Genomic DNA, 27,753 nt, shown 5'->3' with positions numbered 1-27,753 from the left:
AAACGTCTGCTAGTATGATAAAAGATTTAAAAACATCGGATTGTATAGTGCCAAGGTTGGAGTAAAAAAATGGGCCTAATGTGCCGCAAAGTTTTTGTTTGTATGTGGAACTTTGCTTCTAAATAGTAAGGGGGATAAATGTAATATCATTCCAAGATTAAGAAATTAAGCGCAATTTTAAGTACTTTTGCATATTAACCATCAATTAACCGGCATTAAATTCTAACGCGTATAATTTTTGGAACAGCTGATTAAATTTAAACAAAGGGTAAATTGACTTTTCATATCTAACAAATGATTAAGAAAAATTTCCTTTTACAAATGAAAAAAATTTCCTGAAAAAAAACTAGCTTTTTTATGTATCTTAATTTCACACATCAGGCTATTAAAAAATTTTTTGTTACTATAAACTTCGTTCAATATATCTTTCGAATATAATAAAAAATTACATACCTCAAAGCCAAGGCATAATTTATTGCGTGAGGTAGGCTTTCATTGGATGTATTGAAACCACTTAACAGTTATCAAATTTAACAATTATTACTCCATCATCCAAAGTTGACACTCACTTAGTAGGCTTAACTTTGCGAGGTAACTTATATTTTAGAATGTAATTAATGCAAATAGAAAAATGATTAAAATAATCATTTTAATTGATATAATATTACAATACCGGCATACAAAACATGAATGTTAGTAGGAAATATCCTTAATTTAAATGGGTGTTGTTCCTATACAAATTAACCCCGAATACACGCAGGGTCATCCAAGAATTTTCAAAGGTAAAAATACAAAAAATAGTGCGCATTTCCGAGTATAAAAGAGGGATTGGGGAACAGATATGTACGTGTTGACATCCTTTCCTTTAATTACTAATCAGTACTCTTAGAGTATGGTAACCGTGTTGACTAGTGCTTGTATAATAGAACTGCCTTTTTCAGTTATTGTTTAGCTACCAAAATTGCACAAAATTCTATTTTCTGTCAAAAAATAGCTTAAAACTATGGTTACAAAAATTATACACCTTTTGTAGCGTAAGATAGGCGTCCATTTGTCGAAAATATGTTGAGCCTTTTTTTTTTAGTTTTCAGTAGTTGGTTTTTTCTTGGACCAAAATCCTTTAAAAATGCCTTTGTCCTCCTAAACATTCGGAACAAAGAATTAGAATGTTGACTCTTTTGACCTTGCTGTCTTATCACGAGTTACGTAGGTATTTTATGGTGTGTCATTATGATAGTACTGATAGTACATTTCTGGGAGTAATATAGTGCAGGAACGAAATCTTTCGAAAATATCCAGCTAAACTTCCGCTTTCGAAGTTAGTCGAAACCCCTTCGGATATAACTACGTTTCGACGAAAATATTTTCTTCTACGAGAGATATCACATTGTATCAAGCTATAAAAATCGCGGGGAAGATGATTTTTAAAATTAACTTGGCCACCAATTACTTTCCCGGATTATCGGACTTGGATTTAGTCCAATAAAAATTATTATCGTTAAAAAAATTAGGTTTAAAACCCCACAATTTTCTGTTTAGTTGAACGTAATTTTGACGTAATCCGGAGAAGTCTTTTAAATTTAGTTTAATTTTAATACCGTAACACTGTGGTGGCGCGGGGGGTTTAGCTTTAAAAAATATCCCCAATACCTCTGACGTAACAGTCTATGAAATATGGAGCGTGGGGTTACCAGAAGTAACTATCAAAAATGCTTCTAATGTGGGGGGATACCGAGAAAGGCTAGGCCTTGAGAAAAAACCTATATTCATTTTTTTTATTAAGGATTTACCTTAGTGTTTTGAGCTTTCTCTACCTGTTCGCCAGCCTGGTTTGAACCTGTGGGGGAAAACGATTGACAGTTATTGGAACAGCCGTAAAAAAATTTAAGCACCCACTTCGAAATTTGGTAGGCTTGGCCGCTTTATCTAAAAATGGCGCTATTGGGAGTACCAATTAAAATCTTCCAATACGTTATCGTAATCTTCAGGGTTTTTTTATCAATTTTTAAGTACTTTCCTTTTGCAAGGAACTTGAAAACTATTACAGGGTTGCCACAAAATTTTCAGATTCAAATTCCCTGACTATTCCTTGACCATTTTAAGAGATTTTCCCTGACTTATTAAGGCCAAAATTTTTCTTTTATATTTTACTTTTATCAGAAGTTAATAAGTTTAGATGGACCTATATTTCAGTAAAAAGGTTATTGCAATGTTGAAAAAATTAACCAAACATTCAAGGAAGTAAATGATAATCGTGGAATTTTTCATAGATCTAGAGTTAAATTACCTTCAAAAAGTGCCAAGATAAAATTGAATTCCCTGACTTTTCCCTGAATTTTTACCAATTCTTAAAATTCCCTGACTTTTTAGGTTCATTTTTAAATTCCCTGACGTGCACTATTTTGTTCAAAATGTAAAAAATACGCCATCCAAATAGACCCCCATATTTCAGATTAATTTTGGTAAAATAATTATCGGTATAAATGATAATTAGTAAATAATCTCAAAAATGTTATTCGATAACTAGATATTTCAATCCAATAAACCTTTAAAAAAATATTCAGATTAAAAACAGGGACATTTGTCTATCCATTAATTACATCCTATTTATACATATTCACCACCAGTTTATCTTCGCCAAAAAAATAATACCGTTATCGCGGTTTCGCATATTTTTACAACGGAAAAACAAAGGATTTTTTTTACACCGCGTGAAAAACAAGCTCGTCACGTAAAGGCAAAAGCGAATCTCCAACGCGAAGTGCCAGTGATTAGATAAGATAATACTCGAAAACTAAATCGAGTTTTGACCAAAAACACGGATAATTATCAAAACGTCCCCTATTAAAAAAAAAATGGTTCCCTTATGCCTCGCTACGGTTCGTTTGAGTCTAGCGCGTGGCGTTTTTTACGGATGACGGACCTTGAATGGTGGTTCAATGATGGTACGCCTCTGTGGAAACACTTTTTGGCCAAATAAACTTTACTTCCGTGTATATTTTGGAAACCCCCCCCCCCCAGAAATCTTTTTTTTCTTCTGTTAATAAAATGCAAGAGCGATCAACTTAAACCCCCGTTTATTAAACGTCTTCATAAGTTACTTTTTATTCTTTTTCTACGGGTACATCGGATTTACCTTTGAATTTTTAGAGTACATTTTAATTTGCCCTCTATTTGTAGGTTACTATTTTATTGGAAAAACATTCTTATCTTGTGTGTTTTTTTTTTGGAACTAAGGTAGACACTGGTGTGTTGTAAAAATGATATTTATTAGAGGCCAAGTACTAAAATGACGTTTTTTAGTAGCGCTAAAGCCGGTTAGTTTCGGAGTTCTTTGATTATTATTTTTTGGTGTCAGCCAAAGGCCTTATACACGAAATAGTATTTGATAATGAAAATGCCAATTAAATTTAAGTGTACTTGTTAGGACTATGCTTGAGCTAAATCTCATTACATTTCTTTCGAAATCTTAAAGGGAGTATAAGCAGGGTTCGTACAAAATTTCCGGAATTAAATTCCCTGACATTTCCAGGTTTCCCCGGACGATGTTTGTAGTATAAATGAATGTTTTGAGGTGAAATATTGATTATATATTTTTAATACATCTTTCAAAAACTTATTTGCCTGATTTTTTTGGGGTCATTTTAAAATTCCCGGACCATTTGGAATAATTTTGAAATTCCCCGACTTTCCCAGGTCGTGTACGAACCATGATAAGCTAAGTCGAAAAATCGTTTAACAACAATAACTATAATTGGTTTTGAACGTAACTAACCTATTTTGGTTAAACCTGGTGACAAAGGTTAAATTCGTTGATCGACCGTGAAACAAACTCCACTACAATCCACCACGTGTCAGGGAAATCAGGGAATTTAAAAATGGGCCTAAAAGGTCAGGAAATTCAGTTTAAACTTAACACTTTTTTATGTAATTTTACTCTAAATCTATTGCAAATTCTGCTATTATTATTACAGATCCTTGAACGGTTTTCTAACTTTGAACTAACTTTTTACTGAAATATTAATTGATTAAATTTATTAACTTCTGATAAATGTAAAAGTTAAAAACTGTCTAATTTTGACCTTAAAAAAGCCGCGGAAAATAACTTAAAATGGTAAGGGAAAACAGGGAATTTGAATCTCAAAATATTGTGCCACTCCTGGTAATTCTTGATTCAATTATTATCAAAAGTAAATATCATTTTAAAGCCAGAAGTGAATAATATTTATTAAAGTCAGTAGTATTCATCTCTGTACAGCTTCAATAGCTTGAAATTATCACACACTGCGAGAAATGGACGATAAATGAATAAACCTCTACGCAGTGCAATAATTGGCGAAAAATTAGTGACAATTACTTAGCTCGAAAGGGATAAATTATATATACTGGCGCCATTATCTGAAATTTATCTAGCTATTTACAATTTTTATTTTGGTACTTTCGGTGACAATTTCGTAGTGATTCCGAAATACCAGTGACTAATATGAAAACACTCAGATTTTCCATTCGTGGAAAGCAAAACCCATTATCGGCAGAAGCGTAAATGTAAAAAATAAGCCAGTTTGATTCCAACCGCGACATTTATCGCCGAAAACAGCGTTAAATCAAGTTACGTCGAGGCGAATTAATAGAAATACTAATTGTTGGCAGTCTAGAACTCCTACCGAGAATAAAGCGGGTTATCTCGTTAGTAGGTACTTCGGTGGAAGGCTGAGGGTGGAGGTACAGTTTATACTCGTAGCTTCTAATCTGATATTTTTGAGACAGAACGCTCCTTTTTTATGCGGAATGAGCTCATGTCGCGACGTCGAAGTTTTATACTTCCTCCGATACATTATACCCGGTGGGCGGGCACTAAAAAAAACCTCTATATAATATACCCCCTAATGCGAAACGTATCGAATTTAACATTACGTTAGTGTAGCAGTTGGCGTTTTTGCCGGTTTTTACGCGGGCAGGTTTTCTCTTCCGAGGTCGTGAAAAAATAGACCAGTACGTCTAATCTTAATCTAATAATAAAAAAAGCTTGTTATTTTAAAACTAAAGAGGTTTCGAGACTAAGTTTGAAGCATCTAATAAGTCTGGATCATTTCCAGAGGAATGAAATAAAAGTATGTCGACCAAAAATGAAAAGGCACTGTTGTGGTACTTAGTACAAAAACTGGTTTATGAATTTGCTCTATTCGACTGTCTTTTCTTTTAATTACGGTTGGAAAAATAAACCTAATAATAATAATGACGACGTAGATGAATTCTATTTTAAAAGAAAAAGGTACAAAGTACACGAATTATCGTGGATGGTTTTTATTTTTTAGAAGTAAAGGTAAAAGCTTCGAAACTATAATTCAATTTGCTCCAAACTTTTACGAAAAAAATTACTAATTCTTCACGCCTGGTTTAATTTCCCAGATTACAAAAAAAAGAGGGGCGCCTATTAAGTATATGCAAAATTACGCAAATGAGATGTTACGAAAATTGTTTTTTTTTAAACAAATTTCTAAGGTTAGCCATAATTATCGTAGCTGGCCTATTTAATTATTAAGGAAAGGTGAAAATATCCGCCCAACCATAATATTTATTATCAATTTCGTCAGGTGAATAAATTAAAAAATATCGAACGATATATGGGCAGATAAATTTATATAAAAACCAAATTTGACCCTATTCGCCGATAAAAGCGAGGATAAAAGGGACTCCTTTGTTTGGATCCCGCGAGACTTATAGTAAACTTTTGCCGTTATATCGCCCTCATTACAACCATAGAAAACTAACATTATAATAAAATCTAAATAGAAATACGGGTTTCTCGTGGAATGAGAGGCCCCTACCTACGACGGACGGACGAATAGTCTGGTCTCGTAAGCTTGATACCGTAAGCCTATTTAGAAAAATTGAAATCCCCTCCCCACCCGGTTTACAACGTAGCCATTATAACTGACAAATAAAATACGTTTAATCTCGTCTTATCTACGGTTCTACCCAACCAGAAACAAGTGGAATTTCGACGCGATTTCAACGAGTGGAATCTTTTTAACCAACACCGCGTACAAAAGAAGCCAATTTTAATCTCTTGTTGACACTTGGCCACCAAAGAAAAAAGGCGATCCAATTCTACCCCCCTACTTTGGGCGGAGTGAGGGGAATAAACTGGGTCACCGACTCTACCTAAACATCCTGTCGCGATTGAAGAGAGAGCACTCCTCACTCGCTTTGAAATGTTCAATTTCAACTTTCTGACCCCCTTATTTCCCGAAAGCTTCGGTTAAGAAACAGCCGAGAGTAACGCGCGCCAGTGGTTGGCGTCTATTTTAAAGAACTTCTAGAGCTAAAAATAAACTTCGTCCTACTCCTCTTGGTGATCTGTAAATTCTTTCAAGTCTCATACCAATCACTCTTCGAGAGATATAACTTTATATTTGCTTTTTACTTCTACTTTATTACCCCCCTAGAAGGAAGGACGCAAAAAAGCGGGTCCTGTCACTTTACAAAAGGAAACATTTGGCGCGAAATATCGGCGCCGAATTAGAAACGCTATCGCCATCTATCTGTTTGAAGTGAAAACAAACCGTTTATAAAGAAACAAAATGGTCGTGATATATTTTTAACAGGATGAAATTATGAAAAGGTCCAAAATTAAGAAATGAACCTCTAAAGGCTAGGTCCCCAATAAACCCCTTCTTTGAAAAGGCCCTGTACTAGGAGAATTCCAAACACTACTTAATTATAATTACTAAATGTTGCACACCTTCACCAGAAAGAGGTATACTAAAAATGCTTAGGTAGAAATAGCAAATTGTTTTCTAGAAGATATTACCTTGATCAGAATCATCACTGGAGCTGCCATTGGGTGTGGCTGACTTTTTTATCTGAATTTTACCAGTTAGCTCAGCTAGAAGGGCATTTTGTTCCACGTTAGCCTTGACTGAAATATTAAAATTTCGCAAAGTAAAAACTTAGGCTATTAAAAAATTTAAATAAAGTTTTATTGGGTAAAAAAAATCCACATGCATCATCAAATTAAAATATTGACAAAAATCAACAACAATATATTCATGCAAAATTTCATTATTAAAGATTTAAGTTAGAGAAACCATTTACTTGATTCGGTTGAAGTATTGGTGGAATCTTTCGTTTGTTTATCTTTGCTTTTCTTTTTCTTCTTCCAACCTCCGTGTTTTTTATCACCATCCTTCTTTTCTTCAACTTTCTGTTTGTCGTTATCAATATTTTTACTGTCCTCCGATGGTTTTTCACTCTCTGGACATTGGAATACGTTGAAAAATACAGCTCCACCAGTGGGTACAGTCGGTTTCTTGAGTTCCAGGGGCAGACTTCCCGTTTTTGTCATTCCAGCCATATCAGCGGCCATTACGGCGTTATTTGTCTTGCTGTTCGATGAGAAAACATCCTCTAAACTAGACGACTTTGAATTGTTGTTGTTATTAGCCGGAGATCGGGTAAAAGTGGACAAAGCCACTTTTGGTTGATTCTCTTTCGAAGGAAACGTTGGTTTAGTTGCGTTGGCATCTTTAGAAATGGGCGGAGTTTTTGGCTGAATAGTTATCACAGAAACGTTGGAATGCTGAATGTTCGAATTCTGCGTGATCTTGACCGATGTGACGTGATGTTGCGACTGCGATTCATTCTGGACGGGTTCGGAAGCAATTAGGAACTCACGATTTTTACTCGCTGCGTTACTCGAAACCACAGTAGGTTTAGAAACTTCGTTTCCATTTGTATCTTTACGCAAATTGACATTTTCAACTTGATTAACATCAACATCTATACCAACGATTTTGCCCTTGTTAATTTTAGTTTTGGGTGGAAGCGGGATTGGAGGTGGTTTGAAAGAAGGTGGTTCTTCGTCCAATCCTTGAAGCTGCCCCGTTTTAAGCAGATATTTGGCTAAAGCAAACTTTTCTTTTAAGTTGAAAGGAAAAGTGATAGGTTCTTTCTGATGCATTTTGTTAATGTCAATTTTAGAGGCTGTGTTAGCGGAAAGCGGTTCTTTCACCCTAAATTTGGCAACTTCAAGCATTTTAGCGGTAGAGTTATTGTTTAAAGAAATGCTGTTCGAGTTTCCGTCAGTTAAGTTGTTTAAATCCCCCGAACAACTGTAAAATACATCTTCCTCATCCGATAAATCATCTTGAGACGTTGTCGAATCGTAGTTGGCTTTTACTTTAGGTCGAACTGAACCTTTCTTAATGGTTGAACGGGATAATTTCCCTTTTTTACCGTGACTTTTGGAATGACCAGGGCACTCTGACTCGCACTGGCAATGATCAGGGACCGCGGATTCCGAAAAAAATGGGTTCCTCTCTCGCGAATATTTTTCAGTCTCTGGTGATGGATACTCGAAGGATGAGGAACAACTGAGACAAGTTGTGGGACTTCTCTTTGGCACTGGTGGCGGTAAAATTTTCTTTCCCTGTTTGAAAATATTATTTTATCTAAATCTGATATAATTAGGTTGTAAAACCAAAGAATAGATTATAGACATACCTGTTTGGAAGTTGGACTAGCTAGGTTATCATTTGACTCTTCAGTTTCCGCATCATCGCCCGCAACTCCCAGCCTTTCTAGCTCAGTTGGCCTGGCAAAATAAAGAGGGAGATTGAAAACGAATTTTTGTTTAATTTTCTTTTCCCCTGTACACCGAACTAAAACTCATTGTCTGACAGAAACAATTGAAAGGGTTGCCAAACCTGAACTCACCACCATTGTTTCAAATTTGCAAATAGTCACCAGTACTTGGTTTAATAAAATTCAAAGATGGTAAAGGCTTATAAAATTACTTCTCTGTCTTCTAAATTCTTTAACTCTCCAGACTTATTTTAAAAGCATTTAATTTCTATGACTATACTTACTCATCGCAACTGCCTTCAAAACTGCTTGAAAGTGCATTATCTTTGGTATCGTGATTTAATTCATCCTCGAACTGAGCCAGAACGGTATCCAGGATGTCTAAGGACTGTCTCTCTGGTGTGTTAAAACTGCTTGGACTAACAAAAATACGAGCTATTTATAGTGACTGATGTTTAATGCCTTGAAAAACAAACACGCATACAAAATCAAAACTCACCGAATAAGCTTAGTTTCCGACTTTCCTGTACTGAAACGGTTTAGAGAGCTATCGGTCCCATTCTTTTTCTTTCTCACTTTCGGGTGTTTCGGAGCTAAATCGTCAAATTCATCTAAAACTTTGTCCAATGCTTCAATGGAACGTCTAATATCTTCAGACCTAAACCCACAGAAAATAAACATTAAAAAAAAAGTTATTTACAATGAATTCACAACATCGATTTAAAGTTTTAGACAAAACCTTGGCTGAAACCACAAATATTTACATAACATTTTTGCTTGATTAACAGGAATGGGGGGGGGGGATTTATCTTCCAAAGCCATGTTGATAAAGGAGCTTACCAATGAAATTTTACAGCTATTAAAAACGTTGAAATCTTGACCGCCAAGGAAGAGCGTTTTCTATTCACATTAAAACGTCGTGTACGCGGTAAGTTAAGACAATTAACTTTACGCAATCAGCCGCGACACAAGTAACCGCTAAAGCAAAAACACATTCAACAAGTTTCCGGACTTTCCAACAACAATCCGCCCGCAGGTGACGCATTTTGGCCTACAGAATACAAAAATCACGATGCACTAGCGCCATCTGCGTTCTAACAATTTAAACGAAACGTCACGCGGCAACTTTGAGCCGGTTTTCATTGTATAAAACCGTTGCCTCCGTTATATCAAGGCCTGGGTACGCTTAGATTTTCGCCCCCCCACCGTGGATTTCTAATACGCCGCAATTTCTCGCTAGAGGCACTCTGAACCATTGTGAAATTTGAAATTTAGAGCGTGCGCATTTCGTTTTTTGCAAAGTTGTTCTTTGGATCTTTCTTCCAATGATTCGCCGTGGTGGTCATTAATAAGTAAGTATTTAACTAATTGTATTTTATTCCACATATTAACAAACGTTTAATTACATTTGTAGTAATATAAAATGGTTGTCTGCTCAGTTCCTAATTGCAAACAAAGTGATTGGAAGAGAGTAAAGAAACGCCAAATTGGTCAAGAGGAAAATATAAGTTTCCATTCATTTCCTAAGGAAATGTCAATGAGAAAAAAACGGATTTGTGCAATTTTTAACGTCCAACAGGATGACGATCTTTCATTTCATGAGGAACTTATATCAAATAAAGGAGATGCTAAAATCTGTAGCAAACATTTTAACAAGTCTGATTTTAGTATATCAACTAGTCGAAAACGTCTTTTAAACTACGTTGTGCCCCATATTTCGCTAAATGAATTTGAAATTTCTGATTCTCATCCCCAAAAGATGTTTAAGAACTCTTGCGAAAGAAGAATCCCTCTTTCTCCAGTGGGAAATATTCCAAGGACTGATGTACAAACCACACCTGTTATTTCAGCTCGAGAAAAGCTTAAAAAGGCTTTGTTCAGAGTATCAGATATTATTCATTCCAAAGTTAAAAAAAAAAACAGTGCAATGACAACACATCACATATTCGAACCATGGATATGCAACCTGTGATGAATAAAACTTACGAATACACTTCCAGCCCTCAAGTCATTTGTCAAGAGAAAGCTAGTCGTCGAGAAATAATAGTTCCTCAAGACGTAGTTGTTCCTCGAGACATAATAGTTCCTCAAGTCGTAGTTTTTCCTCGAGACATAATAGTTCCTCGAGACATAATAGTTCCTCGAGACATCATAGTTCCTCGAGACATAATAGTTCCTCAAGACATAATAGTTCCTCAAGACGTAATTGTTCCTCAAGACGTAATTGTTCCTCAAGACGTAATTGTTCCTGAAGACGTAATTGTTCCTCAAGACGTAGTTGTTCCTCGAGACATTATAGTTCCTCACAACAAAGTCGTTCTTCAAATAGAAACAACGTCTCTAGTCAAAACTACATCCCTAGTCCAAGCTAAATCTGTGATTCCAGAAAAATCTACTCTAGCTGAAGTTGTCCCTTTAATTTCATGTAGAGATGCCACTACTCAAGCGTCTCCTGTTGTACGAAAGACACCATACGTAACTTCTAAACGTAAATATGTAAGAGACAATTATAAATTGAGAAAGCAAGTTGTAGCTCAAAGGAAAATAATTGCAAGCTTAAAAGAAACAATCAAGGAACAAAAAGAAGAGAACCAAAGAAAGGAATATACCCAACTGCGAAAGATTATGGGCGAGAGTATGAGTGGAGATGTAAGAGCCAATTTTTTAATTGAACAAGTACTCGCCTACGGTAAAAAGTCTTTACCGTATAAACATTCAACCTTGAAGATTTGTTGTTTAATTTATAAGAAATCTACAGCTACGTATAACTTTATCCGAGATTTGGATATTTTACATTTCCCGGAACGTACAACGTTAAGAAAATTTCTGGGCAATTCAAGTGGAGCTGACGGTATTACACAGATTGCCAAAGACCGTCTCATTGCCGAGGTTTCCAAATTAAAGCATCCAAATGAAATATTAGGATCTTTAATGCACGATGAAATGGCCATTAAACCAAAGTTATTATATGACAGAAAAATGGATCGATATTTTGGTGAAACAAGCGCAACAGATGAAGACGGTTGTGTTTTGTGTTCCAGGGTCTCTCAACCAATTTTAAACTTCCCGTGGCCTATTTTTTTACCGCCAAATTGACAGCGGAAGAGCTTCACAAAATTACATTGGAGGTGATTAAAGCGGTGGAAGACTGTGGATTCGTTGTTGTCCGGCTTGTTTCAGACAACGCAAAGATTAATACTGCAGCGTTTAAGAAATTTTCTAGTGACAGACAATTACATCACGAAATAGTACATCCCTTAGATCCAGCTAGGAAAATGTTCATCGCCTTTGATCAAAGTCATATAATAAAAAATATAAGAAATCAATTCCTCGACCGTATTATGGTGTTTATTGCCCTTCTAATTAACCCCAAATTTGTCACGGACTTATATCTCGCTCAAAGCAATGCGTTAATGAAACCAGTAAGATTTCTAACTAGGAAAATGGTTTTCCCAACGAGCTTTGAAAAAATGAATGTAAGAAGAGCAGTACTATTATTCTCTCATCCGATGACAGCAGCTTTAAAAACAATTACATTATTGGCCCTTGTAACGGAATTTGTGCAATCCTCACTCCATTTGTTTCCTCGGGTACAAGTGCTTCAATCATATGTAAGAGAAATTCTACCTTACTTCGAAAAACCCCTAATGTGCAACGAATGCAAGAATTTCTCATCACGGGAAAGTCAAGATTTACGGAAAATCCTTCTAGAGAAGTTCTTGAGAGCTCTTTTAGATAATCACGCTAAAGATGCCTCAGATCGAAAAGAAAAAAAAATTAAACACCAAGCCCTTATCTAGAAAAGTTCTCAAAGTTTGAAATACTAGGAAAATACTGATATGTATGTGGGTGGTCGATATGGAAAATATCTTTCTACTCCCATTAGTGATATTTTGGAAAACAAGTATCTGATTTCATGTTCCAGTATTAAAAATGTTGATTTTAAAATTTTAATAAACCAATTGAATCAATTATTTGACCATCATGAAACTATCAACTACACATAAACTATATTCAATTTAACATAAGCCTTAATAAGAGTAATACATTTATTAATTCACAAATTATTAAAATTAATAAACTGAAGTTGGCTAATATTGGCCGTGTAGATGAACTAATACATTTTCAGGACCAATGTGAACAAAACTTAAAATTTAAACGCAATGGAAACGAACGCCATCTATTGGGGAAAATAGGAAACTTCAAACAGGGGGGGAATAACTCGTAGTACAATGCTCAGGAAAGAGGGAACCCAGGCCTTGATATAACGGAGGCAACGATAAAACAAAAGGAAATGAAGGATTTTACAAACGCAATCGTGACAAAATATCAATGTAAAGAAGCAATATAAGTCAAAATATTTACCCCATAGAGTACGCCATTTATATAATTAAAATATAAGACCAATTACTGAAATTAATCTAGTTTCATTAAGTAAAAAATAAAATTAAGCTTGACATTTTAAAAAACGCGTCATTTTCTGATTGCAATACTTGGCAAACTGTTTATATTGCGAAAATTAGACAGTTACGGAGCTCTATAGATAAGGGGCATAGGAAATATCATACTCTTATCAAATGATTATGTACATACAAGAAAGCCGTAAAACAATGAAGGTACTTTATTATTAAAGATAGAAATAGTTCCGTTTCTAGCTAAAGGATTCGCTACCCGATTAACTCGACTATGCAAAATGCCACAAACATATTTTGAAAATTTATACGCGTTTTAAAATAAGCAAAAAACCGGGCAAATCGGTTGCAAACTGGATGCATTAACTTTCGAAAGAATTCCACCTTTTATTTACCTTGACTCGAAAAAAAGCTTTTTTTAATATTCTGAACGTGTAGAAGCCTTTCTGTAAGACCGAGATAAAGGTATTATTTTCCTTTAGGCTCACTAAAGTACTCCAGATGAATTCAATCAGGGAAAATATATCAATAAAAATATAAGAATTAAATTTTGTTTTCTGTTACAGAACTTTCACTACAATACTATAAAAGGATAAATTGGAAAAGGTCATACACACGAAAATAGGTCATGAAAGAAGCGTATAATTTGTCTATAGAAATGAAACAGGTATCGATGGGAAAGATTTTCTCGACAAATCACGCGTACATTTATATTTACAACCGGTATTACTCCGACTAAAAATGTAACACGTAGAAATTAACCGCGTAGGGATATTTTCTTATCTATAAGACGTATTTTGACCCGTACTATTTTTCATCTTCAACGTAAGGGAATAATAGCATGGAAAAAAAAATCCAAGGATTTGCAATTTTCAAAAAATAATTTTTTTTGCCAAATCGAAAAAAATGTGTAAAATTCATAAAATTTCGGTAAAATCGAAAGGGTTTAAAATCTTGAGTAGTGAAAAACATTTTTGATTGCCATGGCAATTCGAAAGGCCATTGAAACTTTTCCCTTTAGGAGCTTTCAATTAAGGTAAATGAAGGCCTACTTAACCCCCGAGTTGGAAAAGAAATCGGGGGGAAACACCTCGGGATGTCTCCTTGTTAGTATGAACTTAGCTTCATTGGACGAAAACTTATACATCGACATTTACGGTTAATATAATTCATTCGATGGCGTCATGATCAAAGATGGAAGTTAATTTTCCGATCAAAGAGATTGGTCTTTCCTGTTGAAATATTATAAGCAGTTTGTCCAGTTTCGCAAAATATATTTAATGGACGTCAACGTCTTCAAAAGCGTGTTAAATTGAGCATAGGCGATGGGGGGATAGAAACCTTCTTTCGAAATTATATCTCTTATACCCCCCAAAAAAATATAAGCACGTAAAAAGAATCTGAATTTTTTTGAAAGTCCTTCACAAGGTCGAAAGCCCACACGCATTCAAAAAACCCACACAGTCCAGAGTCACGCCCACCCTTTCACGGCAGCCTACCCAATTTTACATAATATCCTTATCTTGGACATGGAAGTAAGTTCAAATGTCGTTATTTTTTCTAACTTTCTCAAAAACAAGAATAACTTTTATAACAGCAAAAAAGTATTTATAAATATGCATGACTATATTGAGACTATTTTTAGCGTTTTCCCCGGCAATCCACACAAGGTCTGCCAGTATGCTCCTCCCCTTCACTTCCAATCAAATCGGCCTGGTATCTCATTCAGGGTTGCCACAAAATTTCAAATTCAAATTCCCTGACTATTCACTGACCATTTCAAGAGATTTTCCCTGACTTTGTTAAGGCCAAAATTTTTATTTTACATTTTACTTTTATCAGAAATTAATAAATTTAAATGGACTTGTAAAAAGGTTGTTGCATGGTTGAAAAAAATAGTAAATTTTTCAAGGAAATAAATGACAATCATAGAATTTGTTATAGATCTAGAGTAAAATTACCTTCGAAAAGTGTCAAGAGAAAATTTAATTCCATGATTTTCACAAATTCTTAAAATTCCCTGACTCGGAGTGACCACAGAATATTTTAAAATCCTTTAAAGGAATTATAGGAAATTTATCAGTGAAATATCGGGGGGGGGGGGGAGGAAAAATAGGATAAAATTAATTATACAATAAGAGAAAACAGTTGTGAAAATGGTTTAAAGGGGGTATAACATTCAAAATAAAGTTGATAACCGATAGAAGTAATCGAAAACTATCAGCGAACGGTGTTGGAAATAAGCATCTCTAAAAACTAGGACCTTTTAAAGACTACTAAGGGAAAAATATCAACTATTTTATTTTCTTCAGACTTTTGAGTTAAAATATAGGGGATTATAGGAAATTTAATGGGATTATAGGAGAAAAGAGGAAGGACATTAAATTATAAGAAAAAATAGGAACTGTAGTCACCCTGCTGACTATTTAATCCCATTTTTAAATTACCCTGACATTTCCCTGACGTGTGGCAACCCTGTCATTGGTTCGCCGACGCAAACACAGACGTCTACACTCTACAGACGATATTGAAATATACCCGTGTCAATTTGCCTTCCCCCTTTTCGTGGCGGTTGGAAAACTAGCTCTCATTATCTCTAATAAGTATAAACATAATTAACATAAAACCTTATAAGTATTTTTTTCCAAATAGCGCCCCTCGGTAGCGACGCCATGAACTAATCTAACCCAACTAAACCATTTTTAGGCTAAATGCGTATTTAGCCGCACTATGGCGTATTTTTTTGGGAGTACTATATGATTGGCTGAGTTTGAACTCTGACTCCTTTTGGATGACCAATTGAAAATTAAAATCACAGAGTTTTAAACTTCCGGGCTACAGAGCTGCTAGTCGTTTTCCCGATTTAACTTTGGTGAAGAAAGGATGTAGTAAGAAAACAAAATACAAGTGTCATACTTAGAGGTATTATATTACTTATGGTATAAATAAATAATTTTTTTATAACAGCCCATAAAGTATAAGATCTCATTATATTATATGACATTTTACGAGAAGTTTATGGTTGCAGGTAAAAAGCAGATAAAATTCAAAATTGTTCGTTCTAAATATTGTTGCCAGGCTGGGGGTCGTTATTCACTTAATATCTTTCTAATTAGGTTCGATGGCCACTGTTGTCTCGACTGTCGCGTTTGATTTGTCTGTTTGGAAAATGGAAGTTCCTATTTTGGACGACAAATTTGCTGGATCCATTTAAATTTCTGACGATTCTCGTTTTCCCCGTTGTGACCCTAAAAGGATACGATCACCTTTCTCCATTAGAATATTTTAATGGCAGAACGAGTTAGGGAAAGAATTTTCAAATTTACTTTCGTATTAGCAGAAGTACATTAAATTATTTTAAGAAAGAACTAGTCATCTCCGTATATTGAAGAATTTTAAATCTTGACTAAAATAATTTTAAGTCCAGAAATATAGTTACAGCTAGGAGCAACAAACCAAGGACAGTAGATACAGGGACGAGAAAGCAGGGGAAACAATTCGATTTTAAACGTCTTCCTATTCACGGGGAGTTAGATGTAAACAAACCGCGGCCATTGTTAAGACTTGGTTCACCATGGACAGTATTATTGTAGTTAGTTTTTACCATTTTACTACGAGCGTAAATAAAAAATGCCCATTTGTTTTGAACACTTAAGCCTCGTCAAGAACCGTTAAAATTAGGTGACCGCCATTTTTTTGTTTACAACTAACTCTCCTTGCGTTTAGGTCGTTTTAGTTGATTTATTCCAACAGAGGCCGCCAATACACTTTCTCGTCCCTGTATCTACTGTCCTTGAACAAACACAGCACCCCACACAAGGAGAACGCAGCCAGTCATAAGTCATGTATTTTATCGCGTACATTTTTCATTGGTTAGACGCTTTAGCGCCTGCTGCCGTCGGAAGGGGAAAATACGGAAATTGTCTTCCCCTTTCCGTAAAACGTTCAGTGTAAAGGCTCGTCCAATGAAATTTGTACACAACACTGCGTTAGCGTGTTTAAAGGCTAGCTGCGTTCTCCTTGTGTTTGTTGCTCCTAGGTTACAGGGTGTCCACTAAAAAACGAACCAGAGCTAATAATTGAAAAGTTATTTTTCCTAGGAATTTGATATTTTCAGATAGCACAGGCTACAAAGCGCAAGGGGTCATTAGCTGATACAATACTCAATGACTTTGAACCATGTCCTGGAGGTCATCCAAAATCTATCTCGAGAATCGTTGGGCTTAGAGCTAAACTCGGTTCCAATTAGAAAGGTGTGTAAATTGGCCAATAGGACGCCAAGAAAATAAACACTAACAATAAGATGGTTAGGTTAGGTTAGTATGAAATAAGTATCCAGGGTTCATATCGATTTCCTTGATATTACCAGAAGGAGATAAAGGGGAAGGATGGCACTGCCCATATGCTATAATGCTTTACGAGTGTAACAACAGTTCGACCAACCTCGAATTTCGTGATTTTTTCTAATTGGCTGACAAGCGTATGCCGTTATGATGACATACGATGTCGTCAGAATCGTCATCTCACGTGACTCACTGACGTCGCGAAAGACGCGAAAATAGATTGCTATGGCGGCGAATCTTAGTAAATCTGTTCAAGTTGATTTAATTTCGCGGGGTAAAAGGTTTAAATCTACCCAAGTTAATATAAAGCCAAGTCAAGTTAAATGTTTAAGTAAATACGTGCAAACAGACGGCTTTAAAGTTCAGGAAAGCGACAGTAAAAAGAGGAAACTAAACGATTCGGTAAGCCTTGTTTAATAACTAATTTTCTAACTTTGATGCTGACCCAAACTAGTCCTTAGTTTCCAGTTTAAATAATTTAATTATAAACAAATACTACTTTAAAAGGTAATAGTCAAAACTATTAATAGTTTTAATTAAAATCTGAGATAAAATGCATACCTCCAGGTTTCCAAAACAAACAAAGTCTACATCGTCCAGTTACTCGAGTCGACTTAAGCAGACAACAAGGCGGAATTGTACCGCGGAGATCTCTCGGGACTACGTTTTTTTTTGGGAGTAAATTGGTTTGAAAAAGTGTGTACTCCCGCCATATTTTCGCGCCTTTTTGAGGTTGGTCGGACTGCCGTTACAGTACAGAACCCTTGTGTCATCCTTCCCCTTTATCTCCTTCTGATATTACTACGTTTTCCCACTGATATTTCCCGGATATTTTCAGGTCACAAACACTTACCTAATGTAACTCTCCCTGTCATTGCTAACCAAACTAATATTTTCACGAAGAGCTAAAGGGTTACTAATGGATTAACATTCAAACTAAATTAGTTCCATATCATTAAAGTCAATTTTGTTTTAGTCAATTCTTAAAAAAGAAAAACATTGGTGTAAATTTGTACTCTTTACGCAAAATTTTCTGAACCCTCATAAATGTCCTTGATTTTTACAAGAAAATTTTAATTTCCCTGATATTTCTGTCAATAATTTAATAGGCATTTTCATAAAGTAACATGAACTACGTATTTCGTGACGAATGAGCTGCAAAAAACTATTTCAGCAAGCGTAACTTATTTTATTCCCTGATATTCCAGGTCTGTATGAACCCTGGTATCCATCTCCCCTGTCCTGCCAATGATATTCATTAGAAACATTGTACAGTCTCGGACAAAAGTTTCTGGACACTTTGTTTTTAAATTTTTTCTAAACCGTTTATTGTAGAACATCGAATGAAAGGTTTAAAAACGGAGAAAAGTTTTGCTATTTTCAATTTTTAAAATTTGAAGAATTATTCGACCGAGGCTTAAAAAAACCTAAAACATCGGTTTTTCAACCAATGGAAATCGGAAATATTGCAGAAAAACCGAAACCTAAAACATCGGTTTTTTTAAGCCTAATCGAAATGCATTTCAAATTTAAGTCAGATATACGACTATTTTGAGTTTTTGACGATGTTTTATGATATTTTTCTTTGTATTTTATGATAATTCATCGTATTTCAGGATATTGAAATCATATTTTACAGCTTTTTCAGTTTTGGAAAGGAAATAATTCCGGGCGTCGATTGGTGTTGTCCACGTGCGCGAATTTCTCGAATTCCTATTGGTTGTAAAGGCAGGGTTGGCATAGAACCAGCCATACCGGATATAACCACTTGAAAAAATCCAGAATTTTTTGGCTTTTTTTCAAAACAAATTACAATATGAATATTTTAGGAAATTAAGTTTTTTTTTAAAAATTAAGTTTATTTTTTGTTTCATATTTAGAAACCGGTTTACTTTTACCAGTTTTTCGGTAGGTTTAAAGTTCCAAAGCTTCTGTCGGTGGGTCATACCCAAAAACTAGGGGGAATTTCCCGAGGAAATCAAAAGAATTCAGTTATTTAATATAGTTATTTCGCTTTATTTGTTTAGTTCCTTATTTACGACAATAACTGCAGACAATTTCTACTTACATAAGTAAAAGGCACTTTTTATATTTTAGCCGGTTATAACCGAAAAAAAACCGGTTATAGCCAATTAAAACCACTTGTCTGGATTTTTTCCAACCCTGTGAAAAGGCGATGTTTCAGTTTTAGAAGCCTCGGTCGAAGAATTCTTCAAATTTAAAAAAATTTAAAATACCCAAACGTTTCTTCGTTTTTAAACCTTTCCAAGAAGGTATCATTCGACTTTCTATACTATAAACCGAGGATTCATTAAAAAACGTACGGGATTTGCAAATCCAGTGTATTTTTTTGGATTTTTCACTGGATTTGTGGATTTTGTATTGAATTTTGGGATTTTTGAAAAATCCAACGGTATTTGTATTTTTTTTTGCTGGATTTGTGGATTTTGTATTGAATTTTGGGATTTTTGAAAAATCCAACGGTATTTGTATTTTTTTTGCTGGATTTGTGGATTTTTATCTCGGATTTTGTGGATTTGCGGATTTAGCTCTTGGATTTTGTGGATTTTCTACTGGATTTGTGGATTTAGCTCTTGGATTTTTTTGGATTGGTGGATTTAGTTCTTGGATTTTGTGGATTTGCGGATTTAGCTCTTGGATTTTTTGGATTGGCGGATTTAGTTCTTGGATTTTGTGGATTTGCGGATTTAGCTCTTGGATTTTGTGGATTTTCTACTGGATTTGTGGATTTTGGAAAATACAACTGTATTTTTTAAAAATCCTCGAATTGGTATTTTTTGCTGGATTTGTGGATTTTTCTCTTGGATTTTGGGGATAAAAATTATTTGAGGAATTTTTCGGGGATTTTCTGTGGATTTGTGGATTTTGTGGATTTGTAGATTTATTCTATGGATTTTGTGGATTTGTGGATTTTTCCAAGTATTTTGTGGATTTGTTAACAAATCCAAAATCTTTTCGCGGATTTTGGATTTTTCGCTGAGCGTACGGGATTTTTCTGAATGTCCGACCCCTCGCTATAAACGGTTTTGGAAAACAGTGCCCAGAAACATTTGTTCGAGGCTGTACCTTCGTTGCATGTTACTGTCGGAATAATATCCGTGATCAATTTCGAGCCGTGGTAAATTTTATCGCCTAAATGGATACTTATCTCGTGAGAAAGATATTATAAACATCTGGTATAAGTTAACGACTATAAAATATGTTCCCTATACGCCTCTATCCAACAATATGACGTCAAACGTTGGAAACGATTACTAACAACTATACAATAGACGTATTTAACTACGCACCAGGTCACCTTGAATTTGCATTAACGTTTAGAGCTACAAGGCTTTAACAAGTGGCGATAAACTAAAAATTTCTCCCTCTCTAAAAGAAACATCGCAGCTTGGATCCTTGGCAACGTAGCGGCTGTTCAACAATAAACGCGATTTTCGAACACACGTCGACAATAAAAAAAACAACCCAAGTCCAAGTCTATCAAATTTGGTTGTTTAACGTTTAGCCTTTTACCAGAGGTACATAACTTAAAAAAAATTATAGAAAGTATCCATCTATCTGAAAAATATGGTTTATAAAGAAGAATATATTCCAAAGAAGTGTAATTTTTACGTTTCACTTCGTTTGGGGTAAATTTTAAGACGGTTTGGCGGGAAATTTACGAAAAATACTTGTTCACTTTTACGGTTTCAATGGATACCGATTTCATATTTCGTCGCCGTTAAAACAAAACCACGTATCTTTTCGGTGGCCTTATTGAGAAAAATTGATTTTTTAATTTTGCAGGGACTTGTGAAATCGCGTGTTAGGTTTTTACACGTGAGTTAATTTTATAGTTAAATAATTTCGTTTCAATATTGAATTTATGAGGATTTTAATTTTTAAATATTTTGCTAAAGGCGAATTTTTAGAGATAGGTGGTTTCGCGTCATGAAGTGAGATAGGAGCTGTAAACAAGCGAGATACGTGCTTTTGCGCTAAGTAAGTTGTGAATATCAAAGATACGTTTAAATGTTTTCTCGATTTAAAAAAATAAATCCAATTGCAACCTATTAATGTTTTTAACGTTATATACGTAAATTGGGGTGTAGAATCTAAATATGTCAATTTTGACAAAACCACGTATCTCAAGTTACGTGGTTTTGTTTTAACGGGGACGATTTCTACGTTAAAAGCAACCTGTCATTGCAAAACTATTCGTCTATTAATTTATACGCCTGATTATTTTAGTAAGTTAGAAAGAAATAACAAAATACTAAATATAAACACGGGTTTAATTGGGCGAAAATTGCACGGTACAATAATCTCATTCTATATACTTCACGGATTCTCGAGTTTATAAGCTAGTAGTAACCAACCTTAACCTTATCGAATATTATTATTATTATTATAAATGTGTAACCAACCTCGGCACACGTACCCTCTAATCGGGGGGGAACCTCACGGCTAAAGGGACATTCCATTTGTAGACATTAAATAAATTACGTGGGTGTGTGAGCAATTTGCTTGTATTTTTTATACGGTCTAAATGCTTCAGACCTAGTTTTTTCAGTTTTGTTTTTCCTTCAGCCGCATCACGGGCGATGCTATGGGAAACTTCATTATCGCGAGGTAACGGTATAATTCTTTTGTAATGCCGAACCCATCCAAAAACCTGCCACAATTACTCTTTTCTGGGATCTGGGGGCGGACAAACCAAATCTTATTCTTTATCTTTCTCGGGAATAAAATTAGACTTCTTACATTTTCCCTTTTTTTCTAACAAATAGGTCAGATTTATTTACCTCTCAAAAAGAGGTTTCTTTGCTATAATTTACATTACATCGGTAGATTAATAAATTATAATAAATATCTTTATATACAGGGTGTTTCAAAGGGTTATGCACAAATTTTAAGGAGTTGTAGGGGGTGAGTTGAGAAGTATGCCTGTTTTTCCCCATTGTCCTACGATGAGTGAAAAAGAGTGCCCGAGAGCTTAAAGTGTGGCCTACTAGCCCCTGGAAGTAGGCTGCAACAAGCACCAAACCAAGCAGCAGGGAAACGCGAACATTAAGGTTTGGGTTCGTGTGAAAGGTAAAAAGGTACGAATCGCGGGATTAAAAATGAACAAAATATAAAAAATAACATAAAAGTAAGAAAAAAAATAATAATAATAGTAATAATAATGAGATATATACAAATAATTAAAAGCAAAGCAAAGTCAACATTAAGAAAAAAAATGAACAAAGGAGAAAAAAAAATAATAATTATGAGATCATGACCAGGCAGATAAATGTTCAGATAATAAATAGCGGAATTTGTGAGAATTAGATTGTGTAACAATATTTGATGGCAAAGCATTCCAATCGGTAATGACACTGGGAAAAAGAATTTAGTCGAGTAGTAGAGGCAGCGCGTGGTTTACACAATTTTAAAGAATGGCCACGAGTACGGGAATTGATTTGAGGGGTGAAAAATTCATTAAAGTTAAGATCTAAATTATTGTAAAAGAATTTATGTAACAGACAAAGGTTATTGATTTTATGACGCGAGTCAAGGTTCGTAAAAGAAAAGGCACTATTGGACGCGAGTCAACAGGCTGAATACCAAGGGATTTTAAACGAGAAGGGGCGGGCAAATTTTGCAATTTAGTAACAAGTTTTGTTATGCGATTGCTGGATTTGTTTTTATGTAGCTCATTCGGCACGAAATACGTAGAAGTTCAGTTCAGTTTAGGCTTAGAAACAAGGTGCTTCGTCGAATTTACACTTATGTCCAATCTTCAATTTTGTTATACGATAAATAGGATTATCATTTAAAATAATATATTAAAATATAGGTCTTTATAGTACTATTTTTTCAAAATTATAGATTTTATATATGCTTCTTTTTGCAATTTAAAAAAATCTATATTTAGTGAAAGAAATCTTTGATTTTCACTTGAAAAATAAACTATTTAATCATTTTATCATAATAATATACTACTACTAGTAGCTAACCATGTTAACAATAGCAAAAAATAGACTAGAATGACTTTGTATAGGAATTTATCCTATAACTAAATCTAGCAATTTAACTAACGGAATTTGGAATGGGCAAAATATCAATTTTATAGGACTTTTTAGGGATGGTAAAAATATAGCGTTTTATAAGACATTTTTGAAAATAACGGATTTTATAGCAATTATAGGATCTTTGGGGGGCATGTCCATTGCTTTTCGTAGTGAAACGTCATCGATACGTCACCCGTTGCGCAGGGTCACGCAGCTGCAACATCAACACAAAAAGGCCAATGTAGCATTATAGAAAGGAATATTATAGGACTTTTCGATAATTTCGATGAAATTTTTGGGGCATACTGTAATTTTAAGCCGTACTATACAGGGTGTTTTAAAAGGTGATGCAAAAATTTAGAGGAGTTGTAGGGGTGAGTTGAGAAGTATGCCTGTTTTTTCCCCATTTTCTTAGTTGGATGAGTGAAAAGAGCGCCAGAGAGCTTCTAAGTGTGACCTACTAGCCCCTGGAAGTAGGCTGCAACGAGCGCAAAACCAAGCAGCGGGGAAACGCGAACATTAAGGTTTGGGTTCGTGTGAAAGGTAAAAAAGGACTTTGTAAACAAATCGAGGTAACCAGCGTAAAAAAAAGTAAATATATTCAATCTGCCAAAGTCTAAATAAATACCTTTTTGATCTCACCGACTACTTTGAACTAAATTTATGGGTCAAATTAACCCTTTCTGCCATTCCGATTATAATGACTTTTAAACTGTTTGGATAAACTCCAACCAAAGGTTACCAAAAACCCTATTATAATTATAATGATGTAAATATTAGAGCTCAATGCGTGTACAATGGCAGAGGTATATGTATTCAAAATGGACCGCCACGCCCTGGGGTCTCGTGATTAATTATACCGAAATTAAGTTCCGTTATTACTCAACACCCCTTCGCATCTGCTTAAAACTGTACGGCGGAACACTCCTTCGCGTTGACAGTGGATGTAAAGCTAGTTTCGAGTCGAATTACATCCCTATTGTTACATCAACCAATGACAAGTGATATTGACTAATAAGGGACCTATAGAAATCGCCACCTCAGTTCAATTCCAATCGCAAATGACGCGTAAAGACTAAAGCTATCGTACGTTTCAAACTCTCTGACAAGTAAGAAACGTTTTGCAATTGAATGAAAACGAGTTTGTCTACGTGGATTGACAGTGGGTAATAGTCATTTCTTTAGTTTCAACCACGTTGACTACTTAAGGTGGATTGAAATAGAGAATTTAATACATTTTAGTGTTCCGAAATTCAGTGAACCGTTCTGTTAGGTGTTCAACCGTGTGGAACGTTTATTTTTTCTACGGCAAGAGAGACACCAACAAACATATTAAAGAGGTTAAAATATGCAGTTCAAACGCGTACACGTACGTCGAAGTAAGACTTTGCGATTGTTGTCTCCCCGTTGGCGTACACGCGTATAGGCAAAAAGGGCGTCATACGATATTACCACGACATAAGCTATTCTTCTAATGAGGTAGTCAAATTGACAAAATATTTGCTTTCAACTTTTTACTATAACTTATTTCATGGTCAAAATATTGGCTAAAATAAAATTTGTTCTTAGGCTAACCCAGGCCTGATACTCACTTGCACAGTAGAATTTAGTGAGTTTAGTGACTAAATTTTTTAAAATAGTGACTAAATAGTGATTGAAAATCTACCAAAAATGGAAAAAAATACTGTTTTATTGCGTTTTTGACTAGTTACACAACCAAAATAGTAACCATATAACCATAGGAAGTTATATCACTATTTTTTTTAGAAAAGACGAAATTAGACGATTTGTTTTCAATTTCTTCAACTTTCATAACACCTACAAGCATGGCTTGGGCTAATTCTACTTCTACAAAGTTTTTATCACTAATAGCATAAGTAACATAATAACAATAAGTATGACAATTAACGAGATTTACAACCAAACTGATTTTCATAATTATTGGGGGATCTTAAAATTCCTTTTGCGCGGGAAAATACGCCGCCATGTTAGGGTATAAAAGCAGGTAAATAAGCCTGCTATACCTCATAATGTAAAGGTACTGTCACGCGCAAAAACGTAATTTTGAAATCGGGAAATTGCGTAATCAAGATGTTTTCTCAGCACAGAGCCCTCTAGTGTCTAAAATACGCGAGACTTCCGCTAATTAAAGTTTTTCTCGGAAGCACGAGCTCATGTTTTTTTATCACGCGTGATTCGCACGCGGGCTTCGAAACAAAGCCAAAGCCCCTCGCGACTCCAGAACGTGCTCTCCGATATTAGGCTTAAATTTGTATCAAAAAGGAGTCATCCAAAACGGTAAGTCACAGCTCGAAGAGAGTATCAGTGCCGAAAAAAGTTCGGTTAGAAAATTAGCATTAAAGCAATAGGAAGTGCCATACTTATCGCTATTATGTTACTTATGTTAATAGCTTATTTAAAGCGCTTATTTGCTAAGTAAAAAAAATTAAAAGCGAACGGAGTTTGATTTTGTTTTATTATTTGTAAAAAAAAAAGGTTGCAAGACAGTTTTCTAACGTTCAAAGTGATAAATAGTAACTAATTTTGGGAAAAGTGACTTCGTGACAATTTTAAAAGTGATTTCCAGTGAGAAAAGTGACTGAGTATCAGTCCTACTATCCAAAACTCTGAAGCTACTTGCATATCAATAAAAGAGGGTTTCAATCGCCAAAATGGATTAAATTCCCCCCCCCCCCCAAAAAAAAAGAGAATTCTAATGAAAAATAACTATAATTAAATAATTCTTGAAATGAAACGTATCAATACAGGAAGTTTTTTTATACAATAAAAAGTCTAGATCTGCCTGCCGGGATTAATGTATTTTATCTCAGAAATCCATCTTTTCTCACGTTAAATAAGAAAAATAATGATAAAAAAAGTCAATTAAGTGTTTCTATCCGGAACGGATTACGGATATTTTGTCAATTCGTACCCATACTTTATTTTTAAAAATACGGAAATTAAAGGAAGATATTTTGTTTTATAAGATGATGTTTTATCTCAAATAATAACAAGATTTTAACGAGCTGGAAAACGCGCTACCGAAAATGACCAGTAATCAAATTACAGACGGGAAATGAATTAGGAAACTTAGCCTTCCTGTTTAACGGTTTCGGTTTGAAATATTATGGTAAATTTCCCCTTTAATCAAGTAAAATTTGACGCTAATCCATTACACGGCTGATTAAAGAAATTTGCTCGCTTTTTTAACAGGAAACCCGAAACTTTTCACCCAGAAAGTTTTTTCTCTTTTTCAAAGATCAAGAATGAAAATTACGATTTACCATGTTTCTATCGCTCGAATGAAACCAAGGAATCTATTGATAAATGCTCATTCAACCAAATCGCGCGAGCAAGAAAAAACACTCAAAATTGTTTTGGAATAAAAGAAATTGGCCTATTTACGAAAAATAATAGACATCGACGCGTTTATTTCGCTCTCGCTAACAATGGAGGTGCGTTTTGAACTATAGACCCATATTATTTTTGCTATTCGAAGGTCGTACCTACTTTTTCTTAAAAAAATGTGGGACTATTAAAAGGTTTAGCGTGTATTGGCGTTGAGAGTACGAATCTTGATTTCGAGTTAATGCTAGGTTTAGGGTTGGCTTTGATAGCCTGGGGAAAAGCGTCTACTTTTAACAGCAAGGCTGGAAAAAATACTAATGAAAATGTTTTAAACACTTACTCCTCGTCCGAACTGCCGATGCTTCCTCCTCTATGCTTATTATTCCACTTCATACCACGATTGCCGCAGTTTCGCACTAATGTTTTAAGTAGTAAATCCAGATTTGCGTTGAAGGTAAAACTGTGAAACGTCAGAAATAAGCACCTACATTACCGCAACGAAAACCGCGGAAAAATAACCCTTGGTCTGATGAAAGCGCCTCTTACACGGTCGTGACAAACATTCTTAACTCTAATCAGTGGAAATCGGTGATTTTAACGATGTACACGCGAGTGAACTACTTTTCTTGCAAAATAAACGCGTTTACAACAGTTTTAACGGCATAAAACGCTCTTGGACTTTGACGGATAGTGGGCAGGTCGCACGTTCGCTCACGCCGACAGCCATTAGTTGAATGGGAAACTCGCGAAGCGGGAAAATGAGTCGACTCTAGCGGAGCCAAGCGGGAAACGGAAAACTCTCGTCCAAGCTGGAAAAAATGATTGATATTTCGGTCTATAACAAAATATATCAGAAACAAATAGCTAAGAAATATAAAATAACGCAAAATAGAACTAACTTAACTAGACGGTGACAGTAAAACGATTGAAATATTTTAAAATACCCGTTATTTTCCCACATACCAGCTGTTATATAACGGAGATGGGGAAGTGCAGATGTTTAGTCGCCCT

At 35.0% G+C, this 27,753-nt stretch overlaps 1 protein-coding gene across 2 annotated transcripts; it reads right to left on the bottom strand.

Moving 5' to 3' along the window:
* Positions 1-651: 651 nt before the first annotated feature.
* On the bottom strand, positions 652-27,501 carry LOC149952448 (uncharacterized). 2 transcript variants are annotated; one of them, XM_090168555.1, is made up of 8 exons: positions 27,083-27,501; positions 9,086-9,244; positions 8,871-9,005; positions 8,506-8,596; positions 7,099-8,431; positions 6,815-6,922; positions 1,791-1,837; positions 652-1,140 (listed from the first exon to the last, which is right to left on the bottom strand). In XM_090168555.1, exons 1-8 carry the CDS (start codon positions 27,133-27,135, stop codon positions 1,081-1,083), a joined length of 1,986 nt encoding a protein of 661 aa, XP_090024681.1. In that variant the 5' UTR covers positions 27,136-27,501; the 3' UTR covers positions 652-1,080. The 2 variants fall into 2 exon arrangements, with proteins under 2 accessions (XP_090024681.1, XP_090024682.1); XM_090168556.1 differs by lacking the exon at positions 27,083-27,501 and adding an exon at positions 12,952-13,041.
* Between the last annotated feature and the right edge of the window lie 252 nt (positions 27,502-27,753).

This window comes from Leiobunum rupestre, chromosome 3, assembly GCF_980474605.1.
Source record: "Leiobunum rupestre chromosome 3, qqLeiRupe1.1.hap1, whole genome shotgun sequence".
NCBI classification, from domain to species: domain Eukaryota; kingdom Metazoa; phylum Arthropoda; class Arachnida; order Opiliones; family Sclerosomatidae; genus Leiobunum; species Leiobunum rupestre.
This window is presented reverse-complemented; position numbering and strand designations above follow the sequence as displayed.